Here is a 20,581-nt window from a genome sequence, read left to right on the forward strand (position 1 = left end):
CTTTGTGGATGAATGACAGATGCCAGAATGGATATGGCAAACCCAGATCCTTGCTTTATGGACCAGGGCAGGGGAAAGAAACAACTTGCCACTTGGTTGTGCCCTTATTGGGAACTTGAATTATTCTGGGTAATTTTTTTTTCTGCAGTTTTCTCCTTCAGCTGTGAGAGCAGTGGGTAGCTGGTGTTTCCTGTAGTCACTGAGGTTCTCTACTGTATCTGCTTTTTCTTGCTAATTAAACACTGCTTTGAGATGAGAGGCAGAGGATTGATTCCTCAAAGTTTAATACCACTTGGATATGGTTTTGTGCTCAATTCTTTAAACTAGTGAAGGTGCTTTCATGCTCCCATAGTTTTGAGTTTACCTGCTGCATGCCCTTTCACCTTTTACCTCTTAACTGGTAGGTACCACACTAAGGTTAAATTCAAGTCTTCCAGGTTGTGCTGCACAAATGTTTTTGTTGCAATTTTTTTAGTTTGTTGGTTTTAGGTTTTTTTAAATATCTTGCCAAAATAATTAATTTTCTTTTTGCACTTTTAAATCATGCATGTGTAGCCATGTTAAATACTTTAATATTAATTACTCCTTGTTCACATTTGAACAAGTTTGGACAATTTCTTTCTGATTGTCTCAATGTACCTGTATGTAAGAATTAAGACCAGGCTAAGAAAGAATAGTTGATTTTTCCTTGATCCTTGACCCAAGTGTTCCAATGCTCAGTTGTGATGGCCCTGTATGGTCATGGCAAGTATCCAGCTGTTTCTCTGGGAAAAGTCAGGGAAGGGTTTGGAGTGCTAGGACTTGGTCAAAGGCAAGCATGGACTGAATTTCTTGGGGTTTATGAATCTTTTTAGAAACCCTGCATGCAAAGAACTTTATTCTTTTTTTGTTTCGTGTTGCTAAAAACTAAATTTACTGATTTATTAGAGGTGGATATATATGTCTGTCTGCACGATTGGGTGATGACAGAAAACAGGCAGGAAAGAGATCAGACATGAAACACTACTTATTCCTGGAAGTTTTTCCTGTTACCAGAAACTCTCAAATGGGCTCTGTTGTATTTCTCTGGAGGTGAATGTGGGTGTGTACTGGAGCATTTTGGTCCCAGGTGCATGTTTCTGATTTGCTCCAATGCTTCTGTCATTTAAGGAACAAGGAGCTGTGTTAGGTGGATGGACTTTCCCCTTCCCTTCTTGCTTTTCTTCTATGTGCTTTCTTTGAGGTAGAAATGACTCAATTACTTTTCTTTGTTATGGAATGGAGATTAGGCTAGAGATGTTTCATTATGAGACCGATAAGTAGGATCTGGAAACTGAAATTAACACTAAGAACATGCTGAGCTTTTGAAAGTACCATTACTTCAGTTCCATTGCCAGAAGAAACTGTCATCTATAACAAGCAAGCCACTATATTTTATTACTGCTGAAATCTTGAGTCATGGTGCAAATGAAATCAGCATGAAATTTATCAAGTAAAAAGAAACATAAAAAGGATATCTAAAACAGTAACAAATTCCCCACCCAACTCTAAAATATATAACCACATTCCAGAAGCTAAGATTAAGGCTTTCCCCCTTGTGGCTGCTGTCACTGCAAATTTGTATTGAAGATTTCATGGACCAGGAAATTATTCTCCATGGCCTCAGAGTGGGGCCTGATCCTTGAAAGCAACACTGCAAAGCACTTCAGCTTCCCTCATGTGTTTCCTGGTCCTGGTTCCTTGTGGTGCTGTCCACCACAACTCCTGGGCAGCTAATATTAAGAAAAACCCTTCATGTACATGCCCCAAATCTTCTGGTATAATGTGCTGTCTTCCTGACTGCAGAGCCTACAGAACTAGGACCAGGATGTTCCTTCAGCAAGGAATGCTGGATAGCATGGATGTCATTCTAAGACCAAAGAAGTGGAACAACTGCCACTCCCCTTGTAAGTCATACTATGCACATAGAAGGCCTAAAGGATTCATTAGGTTGATTTAAGCTGTGAAAGGCTCTGTACTTTCAGATTTCAAAAGTGAATTTGCTGTGTATTCCCACAGGAAGGTTGGAAAACTTTGGTGCAATGTGTCCCCATATATAGCCAAGAAGCAACTTTCACTGGTGCCTAATCATTTATTAGGAATCTTTATTATGACTTTTCTGCAGCTTCCTTCAAAGCAATCCTGTTCAGGGAAACATGACCACAGGTTGGTTGTCTTTGCCCCCAGCAAGGATTCTTTCACTGGCTGTAAGAAGGAGTGGGTGTGAGTTTGCTTTGGCTCATTTTCCTGTGAGTTATCCTGTGGAATAACTGGCCACTGTTCCTCTACAACACAGAGGGCTGTTACAGGAGGGGAAGCACATCTCCATTGCTGGACTTTGAAATGAATCTTTTCATTTTCTTATGCAGATCCTTATGAATGGTGCTTTGAATAAGGCAGAGTATCCACAATCTCTTCAGTGGTATAACTCAGCTCCTTTATTTGAACTCTGTGCATTTTGAAAAAGAAGTCTTGGGCAGTCTGTGAGCTGTGTAGTAATGCACAGTACAGAAATATCTTCAAGTACCTCTTCAAGCAGCAGAGTCAGAGACCTGTCCTTTTAGGGAGATACTCTGTTGTCACAACTGCAGCCATTTTATAATGTAGTAATTTTTCTTTCCAACCCTAAGTAATGATACTCCATTCTTCAGAATATGCTGTCCCAGAATAAGAACAGTCTCAGGATTAGTTACACGATTCCCATTTATCGAAACTCCTCCATCTGTGATTTTCCTGTACCTTAAAAACAAAACAGAAACAATTGTTACTTGCAAGAGAAAGCTATTTATTAAGAATTGAAAGTTCACTTAGTTTTGTTTTGGTTTTTTTTTCTTTTTTTTTTTCTTTTTTTTTTTTTGTTTTTTTTTGTGGTTTTTTTTTTGTTGTTGTTGTAAGCATAATTGAATACATTTTAATTCTGCACTTCACTTCCAGTCCAGGTCAGCAGTGACTGAAATTACCCTTAGCCTCTACTACTACACCATCTGAGAAGGGTAAATACTGTTTTAAGAATTACCCCCAAGCACAGGTGAGAACTCACCCACTAGGTCCATCTGGAATGGCATTTGCTTTGCGACACAAGTCCAGAACAGTCATGCCAGGTTCAAGCAGCAGTTCAGCAGAAGTTGCTTGTCTGAAAAGCTCCTGTAGCTCTTGGTCAGACATTTCTTCCAGTGCCTCCACACTGCTGTGGTAAAGGGCCTTAGTGCACCTGTGAGAACAAAGAGCAGTCAAAATACAGAGCTAGTCTTCTCTTCACACAAAATCCTGCTCATCAGATTCCCCTCCCCAAACAGAAATACTTTAAATACACCCCCACTTTTTAATTGTACCCTACTGCCCTGCAAGGTTTTTTAAAATTTTCAGTGTATTTTTAAGTCTACATGATTATTACATTTTTCTCTTTGACCATCTAAGCAACAACTTAATAGACTATAATAGTCCCTGAAAAGCTATGGAGAACTCCCACAGAAATCTGAAACAAAACTGCTTGATAAATCAAACTTTACCTCTTAGCAGATTCCAGCCCCTCTCTGCCATGAACAAGCTTAGTTACTTCAGCAGCCAGTCGTTTCTGAGGGCCCCATTTCTCAGGTTCTTTAGCATGCATTTCCATGATGTGGGCAATCTCCTCAAGAGGAAGGAAGGTGAACAGTTTCAGGTATCTGTGAGCAGGGAAAAAATACTTTGTCTATATAGCCATCATTACAGATTTCCTGCCTTTGTCATTCAAACTTCAGTAACTGCATGAAAATGATTCTTAGTCAATTTAAGAATTACATATTAAGATGCTCTGTGCTTTCAATCAAATCTTTAAAGCTCACATTTTACTTAATATTCTGCCTAAGGTCAGCTCTTCAGGCATAAGATAGTGTGAGATGCTTTTATGAAGCTTGAACTCCAGTCAACAATTTTGTTTTCTCTTGAAACTTTTATAGGATTTATTGGAATCACGTGTCAACTAACAAGGTTTTGTATTTATCCTAGGAGATCCACAATATGCTAATGCAAAATCCCACTGCCAGTCTGTGGCCATCATGGGACAGAAACATACTTGTATTGGCAAGTATCTCAGCAGGAAGATTATTTAGGATAATCAAGAATTTAAAGATGCACCCTAAGCCTTTAAACAAAGTCTATTTTAATGAGCTGTCAGTCCCATGCAGTGTATTAAAGGTACCTTTACTGGTAAAAAGTTTCAATGGCTGAAATATTTGAGTCTTAAGTACCCACATACACTTCAGTCTGAAAGGTGTTTGGGATTAGAACATGGATTTGAATTATCAAGGGATAAACCTTTCAGAGAGGTAAGTAAGTTATAAGGCAGGTCCCAATATGAAAGGGAAGTAGCTCAGATTTAACAGTGCTATTGATGTTAAAAGTAAAACAGATTTAGAAACGAACACAGCAACTAATTAAAATCAATGTAGTAATGTAATGTACTGAAAAACTCTGATGCTACAGAACTAAAACTAATATATCATGTAAGAGAGTCAACCCAGTGGCAGAACAAAATAGAAGCATTATTGCTTCATTCCTCTGTCATTCCCCCTTCTAATTTTCTGATGCATATTTCAGCATGTGGCAGTTCCACTATCCTGTCTATTTAGGAACCAGTCATGCCTGTTTATTTAATGAACAGCTATAATTAACACATACTTCTACATGGAGCTTGTGTTGCTCCATATAGAAGTATGTGTTAATTTTAAGTGCTCATGAAACAATTAAATGAAGCAGTTACAGTGAACAGTTTGAATCAGGTTTTGCAAACAATGACAAAAAGCACGATGGAGAAAAACTTACTTTTCAACCACGTTATCTTGCTGTCTGACAAAAAACTGATAGAGCTCAAAAGGAGAAGTCTTCTCCCTGTTCAGCCAAACTGCATTTCCAGCAGTCTTCCCCAGTTTATCACCAGTAGTACTTGTAATAAGAGGTACAGTAATTCCAAACACCTCTGCTCCTGTCATCCTGAGAAAGAAGAGTCACTGTATGTTAAAATAAATCGTATATAGGTAAAGCTGGCTAAAATAAAAGCATTCTGCAAGATTCTAACCTTGATATAAAGCTAGGGATGATGGGCAAAAAGATGCCAGAACACTGTTTTACGAAGAGAGCTTTAGGGAAAAAGCCAGCACCATAGCTTTTTAAGTTCTTCTGTATGTATCAAAGACATTTATGTCCTTTAAGTAGTTTATATGTTATGTACTGCAACTGTCTCATAATCATATTTGGTGTGATTACACCAGGATGTGTGTACTGGCAGACTTGTCTTGATTTTGTCCCATGCTTCAGGGTGTCTGATTTTGGTTCTTGGATTCACTAATACAAGAACCTATTATTTTTTTCTTAAATCCATATAAACCCGGTCAAAATGTATGCATGTGCCAAGCTTATGGTCAGGCCAATTAATGACTCCTCTCAAATCACATGGATTTGTGTGTGGCCAAACTTCTTGTTACTTTAGAGTTTGTGAGCACCAAGTCGCCCAGCATTCTGTCATGGAATCCCAGAATTGGCGAGGCTGGACAAGATCTCTGAGACCATTGAGTCCAACTTGTGACTGAACATCACCATGTCACCTGGAGCATGGCACTAAGTGCCAGGGGCATCTTTCCTAACACACCTCCAGGGACTGCGACTCCACCCCTCCCTGGGCAGTCCATTCATGCCATGTCACCTCGAGCATGGCACCATGTCACCTGGAGCATGGCACCAAGTGCCAGGTACATCTTTCCTTAGACACCTCCCTGGACAGCAACTCCACCCCCTCCCTGGCAGCCCATTCCATCGCTGCCCTTCTCCAGACTTGCTCCAGGACCTCAGTGTCCTCCTGAATGAATGACCCAGGACTGGCACAGCACTCGAGCTGCGGCGTCAGCAGTGCCCAGCACAGGGTGCCAATGACACAATGACAATGATCCCCGGTCCCGCTGGCACCGCTGTCACAGCTTGCCCGATGCCCACACCCTGCCCATCCCCTCCCGGCCGCGCTCCTCCGTACTTGGTGACGAGCTCGTATCCGGACATGATGTTTCCCATCTGGTCGTGGCCGCCCAGCTGGATGCGGCAGCCGTGGTGCCGGTGCAGGTGCAGGAAGTCGTAGGCCTGCAGCGCGGGGTACAGGAACTCGGCCAGGCTCATGCCCTCGGCGCTGCGCAGCCGCGCCTGGCAGCTCTGCCGGCTCAGCAGCGTGCCCATGCGGAGCCGCCCGCCGGCGCCGCCCAGGAAGCGGAGCAGCGGCTCCCGGCCGAGCCAGCGGGCGTTGTCCAGCAGGGCGGCGCGGCCGAGCCGCCCGGCCCCGGGCTCCCAGAACAGCTCCCGGTGGTTCCCGAACAGCCGCTCCAGCCCCGCGCGCAGCGCCCGCGCCTGAGCGCGCACCCGCCCCGCGGGCAGCGGCTCCCGGGCGCGCTCCCGCCCGCTGGGGTCCCCGAGCTGCGCCGTGGCCCCGCCCACCACGGCGATGACGTCGTGGCCGGCGCGCTGGAAGTGCAGCAGCGCCATGACGGGCAGCAGGTGCCCCACGTGCAGCGAGTCCGCCGTGGGGTCGAAGCCGCAGTAGGCGGCCAGCGGCGGCCGGCCCGGCTCCAGCAGCGCCGGCAGCTGCTCCTCCGCGCTCTGCGCCGGGAACACCTCCTGGAACAGCCCCCGCTCGCACTGCGCCGCCAGCAGCCCCGCCGCGCCCCGCGCCCGCCGCGCCTGCTCGTGGGCCCGGCGGTGGAGCGGCGGCGGCGGCAGCGGGAGCGGGGCCCGGCGCAGGCCCCACGGCCCCGCCGCCCGCCCGCAGCGCCGGCACAGCGCGGGCGCCGCCATCGCGCGCGGGGCACGCCGGGAGCGCCAGGAGGGCGGGGCCATGCGTCGGGACCGCCCCGGAACCGGGAACCGGCGGGAACGGGCGGGGAGAGCGGCTCGGGCGGGGCCGGGGGTGTGTGGGGCGCCTGCAAGGGCGGGGCTGCGGTCAGCTTGCTCCGGCTGGCGGCTCTTCTCCGCCACATTAAAGATGCGACAAAAACCGGCGTGCGCTGGCTCCTGCTCCGTTGCATTCTCCCAGCCCGGAATACCGGGAGTTCAGGCGCTGTCAGGCGGTGGGAATCGGCCTGGCAGAGCGGGGACCGCGTGCCTGAGTTGGTCACAACGGGGCTTCAGAATTTACACCCTAGAATTAGTTATGTTACCACAATTTATTATCTATATACCAAGAAATTTTTAGCTGTGTTACATATTTGCTTGGGAAGAGGCAGCTCAAGCCATAGATAGAGGTGTGCAGCTGTGGGTGATAAAAGGAATGCTGAGGAAACATGGGCCCTCTGCAGGGGAATGGAGCACCTGGTATACGGAGAATGCTGAGGTGTGCACTGGGTTTTTTGCCTCAGTCTGCACTGGCTGGTGTTCCACGCACCCCGGCAGAGTTGCAGAAGGAAAGGTAAGGATGAGGAGAATGAACCACCTCCTGCAGGAGAAGATGAGGTTTGAGCCTGTCTAGGGAACCTGGGTGTAGCCATGATATTTTCTGAAAAAATCCTTTCCTTAGGATTTTTCCTCCTGAGAAGCTGAGAGGCCTCAGGAACAAAATGTAAACAATGATTATCTGCTGCTGTGGAATGCAACAGGTGGATCTGTGATTGGTCTCATGTGGTTGTTTCTAATTAATGGCCAATCACAGTCCAGCTGTCTGGACTGTCTCGGTCAGTCACAAGCCTTTGTTATCATTCTTTTTCTATTCTTAGCTAGCCTTCTGATGAAATCCTTTCTTCTATTCTTTTAGTATAGTTTTAATATAATATATATCATAAAATAATAAATCAGCCTTCTGAAACATGGAGTCAGATCCTTGTCTCTTTCCTCATCCTAAGACCCCTGTGAACACCGTCACACCTGGGGGTGCACAGGTCCATAGGACACGATGAGATGCTTTCACAGGATGTGAGGGGATGGTTGCATGAAATGTCTGAGCCACTCTCCATCATGTCTGAGGAGCTGTGGTGGTCTGGTGGGGTTCCCACTGACTGGAAAAGGGGCTCAGCTGGTCATTGGTTATCTTTGAGACAATGGCAAGCACTTTGTAGACGTTGTCAAAATCTTTGCCATTCTGTGTTCAAAGCAATTTGTAGAGGTGATAATACAGTGGGAAGATCAATAAATGGAAATACTGTGCAGACTTAGAAAAGTGTAGATTTTTAATGCACCAAATAATACAAGAGTAATTCTGACACCCTAGATCCCAAAAGCCAGCCATTGTCTCGTAATGCACCACTTTCACACTCAGCTGAAATTCCTGTTCTCTAGCACTCTCTATTCCTATTTAAGTGCTGGCAAAAACAATGACTACGAGAAGTTCTTGATTGCTGTAGGTTCAGGTAAAGGCCCAGCTGGAGCAGATGGTTTGATTCCTTTGTGCTGGAAGGGGCCAGCGGCTTCACATAATCCCTTTTCCTCCCCTTGTTGGCTCACAGCAACCCGCCTGCCATGCTACAGGCTGGGAGAAGAGTGACAGGAAAGCTGCCTGGGGAAATTCAGCCTGGGGCTGCTGGCTGGGGGCAGCTGCACCTGAGCCAGCAGTGGGCCCCGGTAGCCAGGAAGCCCAGTGACATCCTGGCCTGTGTCAGCAAGAGTGGGGCCAGCAGGACCTGGGCAGCGATTGTCCCTCTGCTCAGCCTCGCTGCTGAGGCCACTCCCCGAGCCCTGTGCCCAGTTCTGGGCCCTTGATGACACAGAAGACATTGAGGTGCTGGAGCATGTCCAGGGAAGGGCGATGGAACTGGTGAAGGACCAGGAATTTACTTCTTTGTAATCTCTGAGATGCTGTGTTGTGTTACCCACAGCGAACCAGTTAATTCTGTTACAGAGCTGATTTTTGCCATTTTGTTCTTTATTCGTGTCTCCTGTACTTCTGCTTTCATTTCACAGGGACAGCCTGTGGCTGCTGGGATGGTGAACCAGCCTAAAGCTCCACAACGTCAGCACAAGCTTTAGAATCCATCTCCTCCAGCTCCTGTCCAGTAAATTCCCTGGTGCTGGGATAATTTGTGGTGGCAGATGCTTTGGCTGGGCCCACTGCCTTCCAGAGCACACATCATACCAATACACCTCTTTTCTTATTATTGCTTATGCTGCACTCTGAGGGTATTTTTCTTTACAAGGGTGGGAAAAGCATTTGCTCTCAGTGTACATCTGAGGGGTAGCCTGGCTCTGTGGTGTCTGTAGGCAAGAGGACAGTTGTTTTTTTCTGCAGTTCTTAATCCCTCTGCAGCTTTTATCTCTCAGATTAGTTAGAGCATTTGAACCAACAGTTTTCCTTTTCCTTTGATGTGGTTTGTCACCCTCCCTCACATTTATTTTATTTCATTTGATCTTCTTATTTTTCAGTATATCTATCTTTTTTATCTTGTCATCTTCTTCAGCTGAAAATTAACTTGTTCCCTGTTTTCTCACCTCTCTCCACCCAGGGGTATTTGGTGCTTGTGTGTTCCTTTCTTCTCTTTCTCTGCTGTAATTGGTTGTTTAATTTTGTTTCTTTTTCATGGACCTCTCTATGTGTCCTCTGATAGGTGCATATCTGTTTTTAATTGGTATTTGTGCCATATTGTTCTTGTTTTAGATTTAATATCCATCTTTCAAACACCAGACCAATTAATATGGAATATGCTTTCATATTTTTCCATGCTAAATATTTTTTTTGACTTTACAACGACCCAGGGGTTTGCAGCTATGATGCTGACAGCTGCTTTTTAGCAGCTTATTTTAGACTCATTTTAGACTCCATCAAATTCAGTTTCAATACTGGGTTTTTCTAAGACAACCCCTAATCCAGAATCAATTATAACAATCCTCTTTATTTTTAAAATACTGTTGTGACAATGTTTGTAGCATGTTAGCTTTCAGCAATTATTCTTTTTTTACACAGCTTTTTTAGACATGACAGTATCCCAAATCCAAAATCTCTCAATTCTCCACAATCAGTCATGCACAGAGTTAATTTGCAAATAAGATAAAAGTCTTGGGAAGAAAGTTCTGCATCTCCCATGAAATTTAAGTAATTACACAATGTGTGTTGGCACATGGGGTCTTTTCCCCAAAGTTTATGGGTTGGTATCACTCACTAACAAAGTATTTGCTTGTGACCTACCTGAGAAAAATTTTGTGACTATTTTGCCACCCTGCCATGCTGTAATGGTCAAATTATTCATTCTGAGAACCATTCACTTAAAAGATTAAGAGCAAAGCCAGGGGTGATCTCTCTTGGCTGTATAATGGGATACCAGTAATGTAACCAGGGAAAGTAGGAAGTGTTCAGGGCTAAATCCCATTAGGAGACAGGCTAAGCCTAAGTAGAAGAAATGTGGGTGCAGTTAGAGATGATTAAGGTGCTTAGTCTTTCCATTATAAATCATCAATCTTTAGGTGTGATTGTCTTCCTATAAATCATAAAGCAATTTATTGTAGCCTTGCAAGCAAATTATTTTTTTTCCAGGCATTTTGAAAGCATTTTCACACAAAGAAATCCAGAACTGATAGTAAAGGCTTAGCTTCCATTATGATAAATAAAGAATAGTCATGAAAGAATCATTATTTTCATGGCAATGTACTTGCAAAAATAACACAGATTAAAACAAAAACTAACAAGACATAATAATGAGAATAAGAATGGTTTTTATTCTAATTCAGTTGTTCAGAATGAGTCCTTTATTCTGGCTGACTGGATGATGCTGATGGAAAAGAGAAAACCCTTCTGCTTTCAGAATATAAAAGTAAATATAAAAGCTGAAACTCCCCTGCTTGCCAGTACAGGTGTATAAACTTCCTGGTGGTTTGAAGGAAATCACTTGGACAGTTCAGGGAACTGCTATTAATATAGCTGAAATTAAATATGAAGTGCTGGTATGAAAGGCCTGGGTAGAGCCTGGGGAGCACCCACACAGTTCTCTGGGCAGTAGTTGATGTCACTTCCAGTGGCAGGCACCCCTCCACTTGTATTTTCCTCCTTGCTCTTCACTGAGCCCATGGCTCTTTTGCCCTTCACTATTCTCAGGTAGATGCGGATATAATCAAATTCAACCCATGCATTATTGTGGGATGTCATTCCCAAAGAAAGGGAACATTTCCTAGAGACCCCAACTCTCTCTATGTCAATTGAACATCAGATCACCTGGGGTCTTGGAAACTATTAAAAGCATTTCCCAGTCAGGTTATTTACCTGGAATAATTTTGAAGTCACTCATTAGTGGCACCGTTGTCTTTTGTGTTCCCCAGGAAGCGTGCCAGGCTGGCACATCATGGGTGAGGTGCTCACTAAAGTTTTCACTTCATGCCTGAATTTTCACCCACTATTTGATTCCTATTCTTCTTTCAGAGAAGATCCTCATTCCATTGCCAATTATCATTATTAAATGTAACTGAGTTTAAAACTCTGCTTCGATTTGTGCCAGCATTTATTCCTTTATGTAACAGAAGGAATTCCTGATCCACTTTCCTCCCGGTAAAGCCAAGTAATACGTGCAGCAGCCACGAGGTGGCAATACAAGAGCTTGATATGCTGAATTTTGGTGCCATTCGTGTCGGGTAAGCTTTGGGGTATTAGCTAAGTAAATATATTTCCAGTGTTTCTGCAGAGTTTGGCTTTCTCTGCCAGTGCCCCACATCTGCATAATTGACTTCATGCAACAGCCAAGGGAGACTAAGCTGATTTTCTGGATCAATGATTGAAGCCTTTTATGTGGCTAATAATTGATATCTTTATTTAAGTGGCTCAGTAGTGGATGAGAGATGTTATGTGAGGAACTCAGCTGTGGTTAAAAGCAAAATCTCTTAAGAAAGGGGATGCACTGGTAACATACAGCTGTCCCACTGGGAGTTTTCTCCTGGCTTTAACTTCTGACCTTCCTGAAGGCCAAGGAAACCTGAACACCTCACATGTGTGGAATTCCAGATGTAATTGCTTTACAATATTAACATCTGCCTTTTTCATCCAGGCTTTTTGATTCACTTCTCGTCATGGCTGATGCTTGTTTTTCTGCCTTATATAAGAGCATTCAACACTGGTGTCTGGTAGAAATAGTTGATTCCCAGTCTTTTTCATCCTTTCTTTTCATTTTCAGGCATTAGGGAAAGTGATAATATCTCTGTACTTTCAAGGACTAGTCTTCCACCCACTATAATGGAGGAAGTATTTTAAGACATTTTTTATTTTGACATTAGCTCTTTCAGTAGCAGTCAGTGCTACAGCTTTTCAGAAGGTGGAGTTCTCTGTTTTCTCATTCAGATGGATGAAAAAGCTTCTAGCACAAGACATGTATTGTGGACTTGGCAGATGTCTCATGTCACTATATTCACCACAGTGTTTATTTGAACCTAGAGAAATTATGGATGTGCATTTTGTTACTTCACATGAAAGTGCTAACAGCCTGCTACTGTCTTTTCCTGACATGGAAACAGTTTTCCTCTCAATACTTTATAAGTAATCTCACTTTCAATCAGACAATGCACTGTGAAGTCTGTTAGCAAATATGTCTTTCAAGCACATGCAAGTTTGTGGTTTAGGAAATAAATAGCAATGTAAGGAGAGGAGCATAGTAGGAAGCCTTGAAAGAGTAAATAACTTTTGAGAAGGGAACTTCCCTAAGAAAGAGTTGAGATAAGATTCTGCCTGTGAGTTGGGTGTTCAGTGTATCAGAAGTGCTGTGGGCAGGGATGCTGGGATTGAATTTTTGTTATTGTTTGAATAACACAAAGCTCTTTTGCATGGGCAGTGGTGGCCCCTCTCAGTTTGGGCACTTTGCTAGACCAAGGGCACTGGCCCTCGTGTGCCCTTGTGCCCTCAGAATTCAAGATTCACAACTATTAAATCTTGAAGGAATTGGCTGATTTGCCCTCTGCAGCATGCTGACCATGGGATTTAACAGATTTTAACAGAAATTGCAGAAATGGAGACCTGTGTTTGGCAGCAGCAGATCCACCACAGCCCAGGTGCCTTTCAAAAGGATCTCTAACCCTATCTGTTAACATCAGGCAGCCTGCTTAGGCAGCTGATAAATAAACTTTGTCTTCAAAGCTGATAGCAACAGATTTCCCCTGAGAAAACATGCACAATCCTCAAAGCCTCTTCTCTTTCTTGAGGTTGTTTGTATGCAGTCTCAGCTTTCTTGCTCAGATACTGCACAGCCTCAGGCCATGCCTCTGGCAGGTTACATAAAGAAAAGCTTTGAGAAGCTGGCTGGTGATTGAAGAAATGAAAGTGAGCTCTGGGACATGATGTTTGGGGAACTGGATGGCTACTGCTTTTCCCTTGCAGCTTTCTGCAATTATAATCACCAGCCTGGGGGCAAGATGCTGGACACAAATCCCAATGGGAGCCATTTTTCAGGGATAAACAAGTAACTGGTTGTACCAGCAGAAGGATAACTCAGTGTTGAGCCGATAGGATAATATTTCTGTCCACCTAAATTGTTCTGCAGTGTCAAATGACAAAGGTAATTTCACACTTCTGTTAATCCTTGGGCTTTGGATGTTACCCTGACAGCTATGACTGTACAGAAGAGCATGTGCCTGTGGGAGAGGGGAATTTGAAAGGGAAAAGAGGAGCAGAATGTGACCACTAGCCTGATAGTACAGTGCTAAAGAGAGAGGCCACACACCACATACTTTTCTTCAGAAAAACAAATTATGCCAGTGCTGTGTTTTCTCTCATCATATAGTTTCTTTTTTCAGGTTTATCTTGAAATGGATACTGAACATTTGTTGTATTGCTCATTTCTGATTCTGATTTAAGGTGTTTAGTATATATTTAAACAGAAGGAATCTGCTGACCACTTAAGCAAGACATGAAATGATGTTCCCTGACATAGACAACGTCAGTGCTCATTCAGGGTTGGTGGTTGTGTTCCATATATATATATATCTATATCTATATCTATATATATTCTATATCTATATATATATATATCTATCTATCTATATATATACATATATCTGTTATTGATGTTCACAGATGATTAATTTGATGGGTTTGTGGTTTGAAAGCTAACAATTTATATTCCTGCTCTGTTCCTGGAAGGGAGAAGCTTGCTCTTTCTTGCCAGGAATCATTAGTCAATGCACAGGCTGTCCATATCTTGTGTATTGTTATGTGATAAGGGGGAATTACAGAGTGGGATTCTTCAAGGCCTGTGGGAGTTCCCCCAACATGCCACAGACTTCTTCAGATACATGATAAGGCAAGCTGCAAGTACTGATAAAAGATAGAGAAAAATGTTTGTTTTTCACAATAGAGGGGGATTACCGACTGGAATCCTTTACAGATCAACGTTAAGATCAGTGCTGTTTGAAATACCTATAAACAATGTGGGCAAGTTACTGAATGGTTGTTGAGGAGAGGATGATATCAGCTCCCAAAGACATTTCAGGGTACTCCAACCTAATAATGTTTAGGGATTTGCAGTGTATTGAGGTGCTATCATATCTGGTCTGGCTTCTCAGGCATCATGGATTTGTCAGGCTGCATGGAATTCAGGAGGAGGAGAAACCTTAAAATTAATGTTTCTGCTAGATTTGAAAGAAAAAAAAAATCTTTTTTTCTAAAGCAGGTTTCATTAAGAGAAAAAACATTTGTTCCTTCTGTTACCAGAAATGCTTTGTTACAAGACCCATTTGCAAACAGGGAGAGTAACTTTGACTTGTGCCCAGATGCATTTGTAGTTTAAATACAGAATAAAGCAGTAGTTAGTACAAACAGCCATTGAATATGAAGAATCAAGCCCTGCCTTAGAGCCTCCCCACCTTATCCAAGTTACAGCTCAGCCCAGGACACCTGTCCTGGCTGCTTTATAGGGGCAGCCCTGCCTGGCCTCCTTTTGCTCCTGTTGAACCCCCTGGTCCTGGCTCGTTCTTTGATCTACCTGGTGTGGCAGAGGTGTGTTGGCCCCCTGCTTGTCCCTTCTCCTGGGGCACCACAGGGTTATGTATAGGAAAGGCAGGTGTAACAGTGAAATACAGGATATCTGAGGATGCCAGGTGTCTCTGAAGGGTGGGTTTATTTTCTGTATTTCCTGAAAAGTGCCTACCTTCACCTGCAGCTCAGAAGCTCAGCTGCATTGCAGCTGGGGTTATGAACACTGCAGGGACACCTCTGCCCTCCTGTGTGACACTGGTAAAGCTCAGCCCAGAATCCTGAGCTTTGTGAGAAACAGTGGCTTTGGCTGGCTGTGAGCTGCAGTGAGAGTCTGGGTGAAGTGGCTGTCAGCCCAGAAGTGTTGTCCTAGCTGAGAAATTACAATGTTGGGCAGGCCAAACCAGCAGAGATGGAGGAGCAGCCCGAAATACCAGCTTCTCCATTGTCACCGTGATATTTTCTGAAAAATCCCTTCGCCAGGATTTCTTCTCCTGGGAAGATGAGAAGCCTCAGCTTCTCCATGTTTTGCTGCTCTGGAATGTGGTCTGGAGATTGTTTATCCAAACATGTGAATTGTTTTTAATTAATGATTAATCACCATCAGCTGTGTCAGACTCTGAGTCTGTCATGGGTTTTTATTCATTATTGTCTAGCTTTCTGATGTATCCTTTCTCTTTCTTTAATACAGTTTTAGTATTGCATAAAAATACTATGATATACTATGAGATAATATACTATACTATACTATACTATGATATACTAATATAATATAATATAATATAATATAATATAATATAATATATTCAGCCTTCTGAGAACTTGGAGTCAAATTCTCCTCTCTCACCTTGTCCTAGGGACCTCACAACACCACACTCCATGGCGATTCAGTCCATGCAGGAGTGAACTGGATGCAGTGTCTGCTAAAGAGCATTAGATCAGCCTAATGCTCATTCTATCAGCTGAAAGTGTGTCTGTGGTCCCACATGTCCCCAGAGATGTTAAGTGGTGGGGTTTGCTCCGTTATTTGCCTTCCCTTTGCCACCCCTGTGCAGCAGCTGCAGGCTGGGAGATGTCCATGGAAATGGAAGCTGCTCAGTCATGATTTGGGTGATGGAGATTTCCTCAGCCTGTTGAAATGGATCTGGCAATGGCCAGTCTTCCTTATTTCTGTGGGACTCCAGTGACCTGGAAACCAGGCAAACAATGGCCCTGTATATCCCTGTCTGCGATTGCTTAATTGTCTTTGCAAATAAGGAGAGTGAGGGTTCCTCAGTGCTATGTGTATCTTAGCATTATGGCTAACTGTGGGATATTGTTAGCTGTTTGCATTGCTTAATGTTAATGTTAAACAAGAAAAACTATTTCTGAGCCCAGGATAACTCCTGGCTGCCAAACAGAAGGGAAGAAGTCCAGGTGCAGCTGTGTAAGCACTTTAAATTTCTGTGTGTGTGTGAACCTGAAATAACCCTGAGGAATTCATTACTCAGTCTTTATCATGAGCACACAAACAAACATGTTTTCTATAAATAGCACTTTCATTAACAGTGGTGGGTAAAGGAGCCTCTTGTGTGTGTGGCCTTGGTATTGTGTTTATGTACAACCAGTGGATCATTATTAACATTTATTAGGGTTAACCATGATTGCTATATAACCTATATTATAAACCTATATTATATACTACTATATAACCCATGATTGTATAGCAGTTTATACCTCTACACACATATATGGGATTAATTTTAAAGTGTATATAAGAATAATGTGTGTGTATATATACATATATCTATGTGTATATATATATATATAAAATATATATTTATATATATATATATACACACACACATATACATGAATACAGCCCTGTAGTCCTGTTAAAGCTCACAGAAAGTCATGTGAAAAAGAAAGAGCAAAGAGCAGGGAAGTCACCCTGGCTGTTGGAGACTTTGCCAGCTGGCTAAAACCAGTGCAGCTGGCTCTTGCTCTCTGTTTTCCACTGAATTAGTTTTTTGCCTGGTGACATTTGTTTGGTCAAATGCATTTGAATAAGGAGGAAGAGCAGAGGTAACTTCAGAAGCAAAATTTTAAAATAAACCAAACCAAAAGACCCAGAAGTGTGGTCCCTACACTCAGCACAGGCAGCTTTGGCAGCTTCTCTGATGGAACTTTTAGTGCTACAGAAAGCTCAGTAATCCAGAGCAACTGCTGATTACCTCCAAAATATGTTGAGATATTTACTAGGGACTGAGAAACATTTTAAGTCTTCCTTTTTACCTTTTGTGACTTACTGCATTTGGTTCTTTGGAGCTTTCCACCCCATATCTCCTGTCCCAAGGTGCCCTCCACAAGGTGTTGCTTCAGCTTGAGCTGGTGACAATTTCTGGGAACCAACAAATTCAGAGCTGGAGAATGGGAAGTGTGCAGAATAGCCAAGTCAAGAAACCCTCACACCCAAAATTTAAACCCAAAGGGAAATCTTCCTGTTCACTTCACTGTTCACTCCCTTGCCTGAATGCCTCGGTAAAACAGCATTTTTGTCTCAGGGGGTTGATAGCAAGGTGATGTGAGGGGTGGATAGAGAGGCAGAATCACAGAATACATTGAGAAATGATCAGGATTAAAAATATTTAAATGCAGCCATTCAAAGGTAAGTGGTAAATCCATTAAATGCAACCAGAATTATTAGACTATCAGTCAGTTACAAAAGCTTCAGTGAGACACCAGCTCAAGAAAATGTGCAGCAGCTACAGGGACAAAGTGCTAAGAAAGGTGGGGAGTCATTAGCCATGAGCTGTACCTGTTCCCCATGTGCTACCTGATATAGATGTTTTATCACAGTGACTTTTCTACTTCATTTCTTTTATTTGAAGCAGATTACTCACTGTATTTCACAGGCAGCAGGTTTTTTCATAAGACAGCAATTTAACAGTTGAAAGCCTTTTTGCACATTTGTACTCAAGTCACCCTTTCCTGTTTACATAGAGGTTTCCATGTCAGCATTTTCAGATTATTTATTATTTTTGTTGCCTGCCTGGTACATTATGGTATGGTCCTTTAGTGGTTACCTAAAGGACTATGGCCATGTCCTGGGTTGACTATATGATGCTTTTATCTCCCAAATTTGCCCTGAACTAGGACAAACCACTCTGTGCAAATATTCTTCTCATAATGGTTGGGTTATACCATAAATTAATTTAGCTTTGGCATGTATAATTTCCACAGTGTTTATAACATGTTTCCTTTGTGCTCAGCAGCTTGATTTCTGTTTGGTTGTTTAATATAACCTGATCTTTTGCACTGTGATGGGTGATTAATCTTTAGCTGTCGTATTATTAAGCAGTTCCTACACAGTATGAATTCAAAAGTCTGCACTTCCCATTCTCTCTCAATAGCCTGGGCACATATTAAATTTAATTTCTAATTACATATGTTAGGGTGAGCTATGGGCTGTTACTCAAAATAAATTGTTCTTTGATGTCAGTTCAGCAGATGAATGGCCAGTTGTAATTATACCAAGTTAAAACAGAACTCAGTGCTACTGCGCCTAGTCCAAAATAACTCTGTGCTGCTTTTAAATAGAATCAAATCAGCAATTTTCCATTGTTTATCAGCTCAATGCAGCCATTATGAAAGAATTTTTTCCTTTGTAAATTTGAGCTAAAAATGCAAGTGGCATGTAAATGGCACTGACAGAGGCAGAGGAAAGGTGATCCTTTCCAGTGTGCCATCTCCAATTTCCATTTCCCTACAAAGGAACCAGCCACTGGTGATTCACAGCACCTTTGCTTTGGTTCAGTTCATTTTTATGAATGTGCTGAGCTCCCAATAAATGTGCCTGTTTATCACAGGAAGGCACCATCCAGTGTCTCAGCTGCCCTGTGGAGCAGCATCACACAGAGCTGTGCACAATTCACAATTTGGGGTAGGGACAGAGAGGCAGGACACACATTCGCTGTCTGTCATCCACCCCATGGATGTTCCTGGGGTTGTTTTGATGTTAAACACTGATCCTTTGCCGTGCTGGAATGCACAGACATGTTCTGCTGGAGCATGTCAAGCCTCTGCATTTAACACAAACATTTTTAATGAGAGGACTGAACACACTCCTGGTGTCAGACCTTAACTTCCAGGGGTTTGGTTATTTAATCTGTGGCTGGCATGCCTTTTGTGCTGGGTGGAATTTGTTATCAGCTGTGTTTACAGGCTGCTCCAAGGCTTTGTGGAGCTGTAAGGCTCTTTAGCATTTGTGGTTCTGCTCTTGGGCTGCCTGTTTTACAGGAGTGTGTGTGCATTAGCTCTATTTTTAATTATTGGCAGTAAATACACTTCAGGAGTGAAATATGTTTTGTCAGGAGAAATCTGGAAGTGCTTTCTCAGGAGAAAAATAATTAGAAAGGTTAATGCAATCCACTCTGTATAAGACTTCAAACTCATTTGCTTGGAGATGTGAAGCAGATGCTTTGCTCACAAAACTATATTAAATTAGCCCCGTGGGGTGTCCCATTACTGTTTCTCAAGTACAGCAAAAAAGGCAAATTAAATCTATATCAATTTTCAGTATTGAAGATACAGTTAGCTTTTAAGTGTGTACAGTGCCTCATGCAAACAGTCTTTTTACTGCCTGCTTGGTTTCACACAGACCTTGAGAGAGTGAAAACTCGAATTTTCATTTTATTGTATTAAAACCATGGATCTCATTGTCTGAGCTGCGTAGGAATGTGATTTTTACAGGATGCCAGAATCAGCCCTGGAAACCCTGACCTGCCAGCCTGCTCCTTGCAATAAATGGAGCCCAGTTTTGGGAATAATTGAGAGGGGCCAACAGAGCTGATGGGTTGCCCCTGCTTTGCTCTTTTTTTTTGTGGAGAGGTGTTCAGGACTGGCTGTATGTGCATTTACTGCATTGTAAAAAGCCTAATGCTGCTCTTTCTGGACTTCCATAGTCCTTGTGCAGGGCCTTGAGGAGCTAAAGTGTGCTGGGGCTCAGAGCCAGCAGCAGTTTGTCACTGTCACATTTTCTGAAAAATCCCTTCGCCAGGATTTCTTCTCCTGGGAAGCTGGGAAACCTCAGAGAAAAATGAAAACAATAATTATCTGATTTGCTTCTCCTGTGTTTTGCTGCTTTGGAATGTGGTTTGGACATTGTTTACCAACTGGTCAGTGTTTGATTGGTTTCGTGTGAATTGTTTGGACTTAATGACCAATCACAGCCAGCTGTGTTGGGACTCTGAAGAGACCATTTTTCATTAGCATCTTGTTAAGCCTTCTCTAAGTATCCTTTCTCTATTCTCCAGTATAGTTTAGGATAGCATTCTTTAATACAAAATAAGTACATAAAATAATAAATTAGCCTTCTAAGGACATGGAGTCAGATTCATCTTTCCTCCCCACTAAGGGGGGCCCCAGAAATACCACATCAGTTTCTCAGCTGGTTCATGTTGGCAGGGCAGAACTTCAGCTTCTATCAAGTTAGCTCTGGCACTGACAGAGACACTCCCCTGACACAAATCACACCCATGGCTCTCACTCAATGCCTGCTTGTGCCTATCTGGCTGAAATTTTGGCTGTGGTTTCAAGAGACTTCCTTGCAGGATGTTATAGCCCATATGTTTCAACCAGAAGAGGCAGAGGCTAGCCCTTAGTTGAAATAACTTTTTGATTAAGTCAAAGAGAGATAAATCA

General features: G+C 43.0%; 1 protein-coding gene across 1 annotated transcript; it reads right to left on the minus strand.

Annotated features, from left to right (window-relative positions):
* Nucleotides 1-2,376: 2,376 nt before the first annotated feature.
* On the minus strand, nucleotides 2,377-8,739 carry YARS2 (tyrosyl-tRNA synthetase 2). Its single transcript, XM_054281798.1, has 6 exons — nucleotides 8,566-8,739; nucleotides 6,023-7,062; nucleotides 4,822-4,989; nucleotides 3,528-3,683; nucleotides 3,059-3,229; nucleotides 2,377-2,757 (listed from the first exon to the last, which is right to left on the minus strand). Exons 1-6 carry the CDS (start codon nucleotides 8,737-8,739, stop codon nucleotides 2,598-2,600), a joined length of 1,869 nt encoding a protein of 622 aa, XP_054137773.1. The 3' UTR covers nucleotides 2,377-2,597.
* Nucleotides 8,740-20,581: the final 11,842 nt, after the last annotated feature.

This window comes from Melozone crissalis, unplaced genomic scaffold (genome assembly GCF_028551555.1).
Source record: "Melozone crissalis strain CALT ecotype California unplaced genomic scaffold, PUWL_Pcris_2 ptg000033l_1, whole genome shotgun sequence".
In the NCBI taxonomy this organism is placed as follows: Eukaryota; Metazoa; Chordata; class Aves; order Passeriformes; family Passerellidae; genus Melozone; species Melozone crissalis.

What these genes read in the sequence shown, in the direction of transcription:
- YARS2 (XM_054281798.1), bottom strand. Translation starts at nt 8,739, where the DNA reads ATGTCTTCTGTGTCATCAAGGGCCCAGAACTGGGCACAGGGCTCGGGG. An exon ending in GGATACGAGCTCGTCACCAA is followed by an intron (nt 4,990 to 6,022) that starts GTACGGAGGAGC and finishes CTTCTTTCTCAG; the next exon opens with GATGACAGGAGCAGAGGTGT. An exon ending in GGGCTGGAATCTGCTAAGAG is followed by an intron (nt 3,230 to 3,527) that starts GTAAAGTTTGAT and finishes TTGTTCTCACAG; the next exon opens with GTGCACTAAGGCCCTTTACC.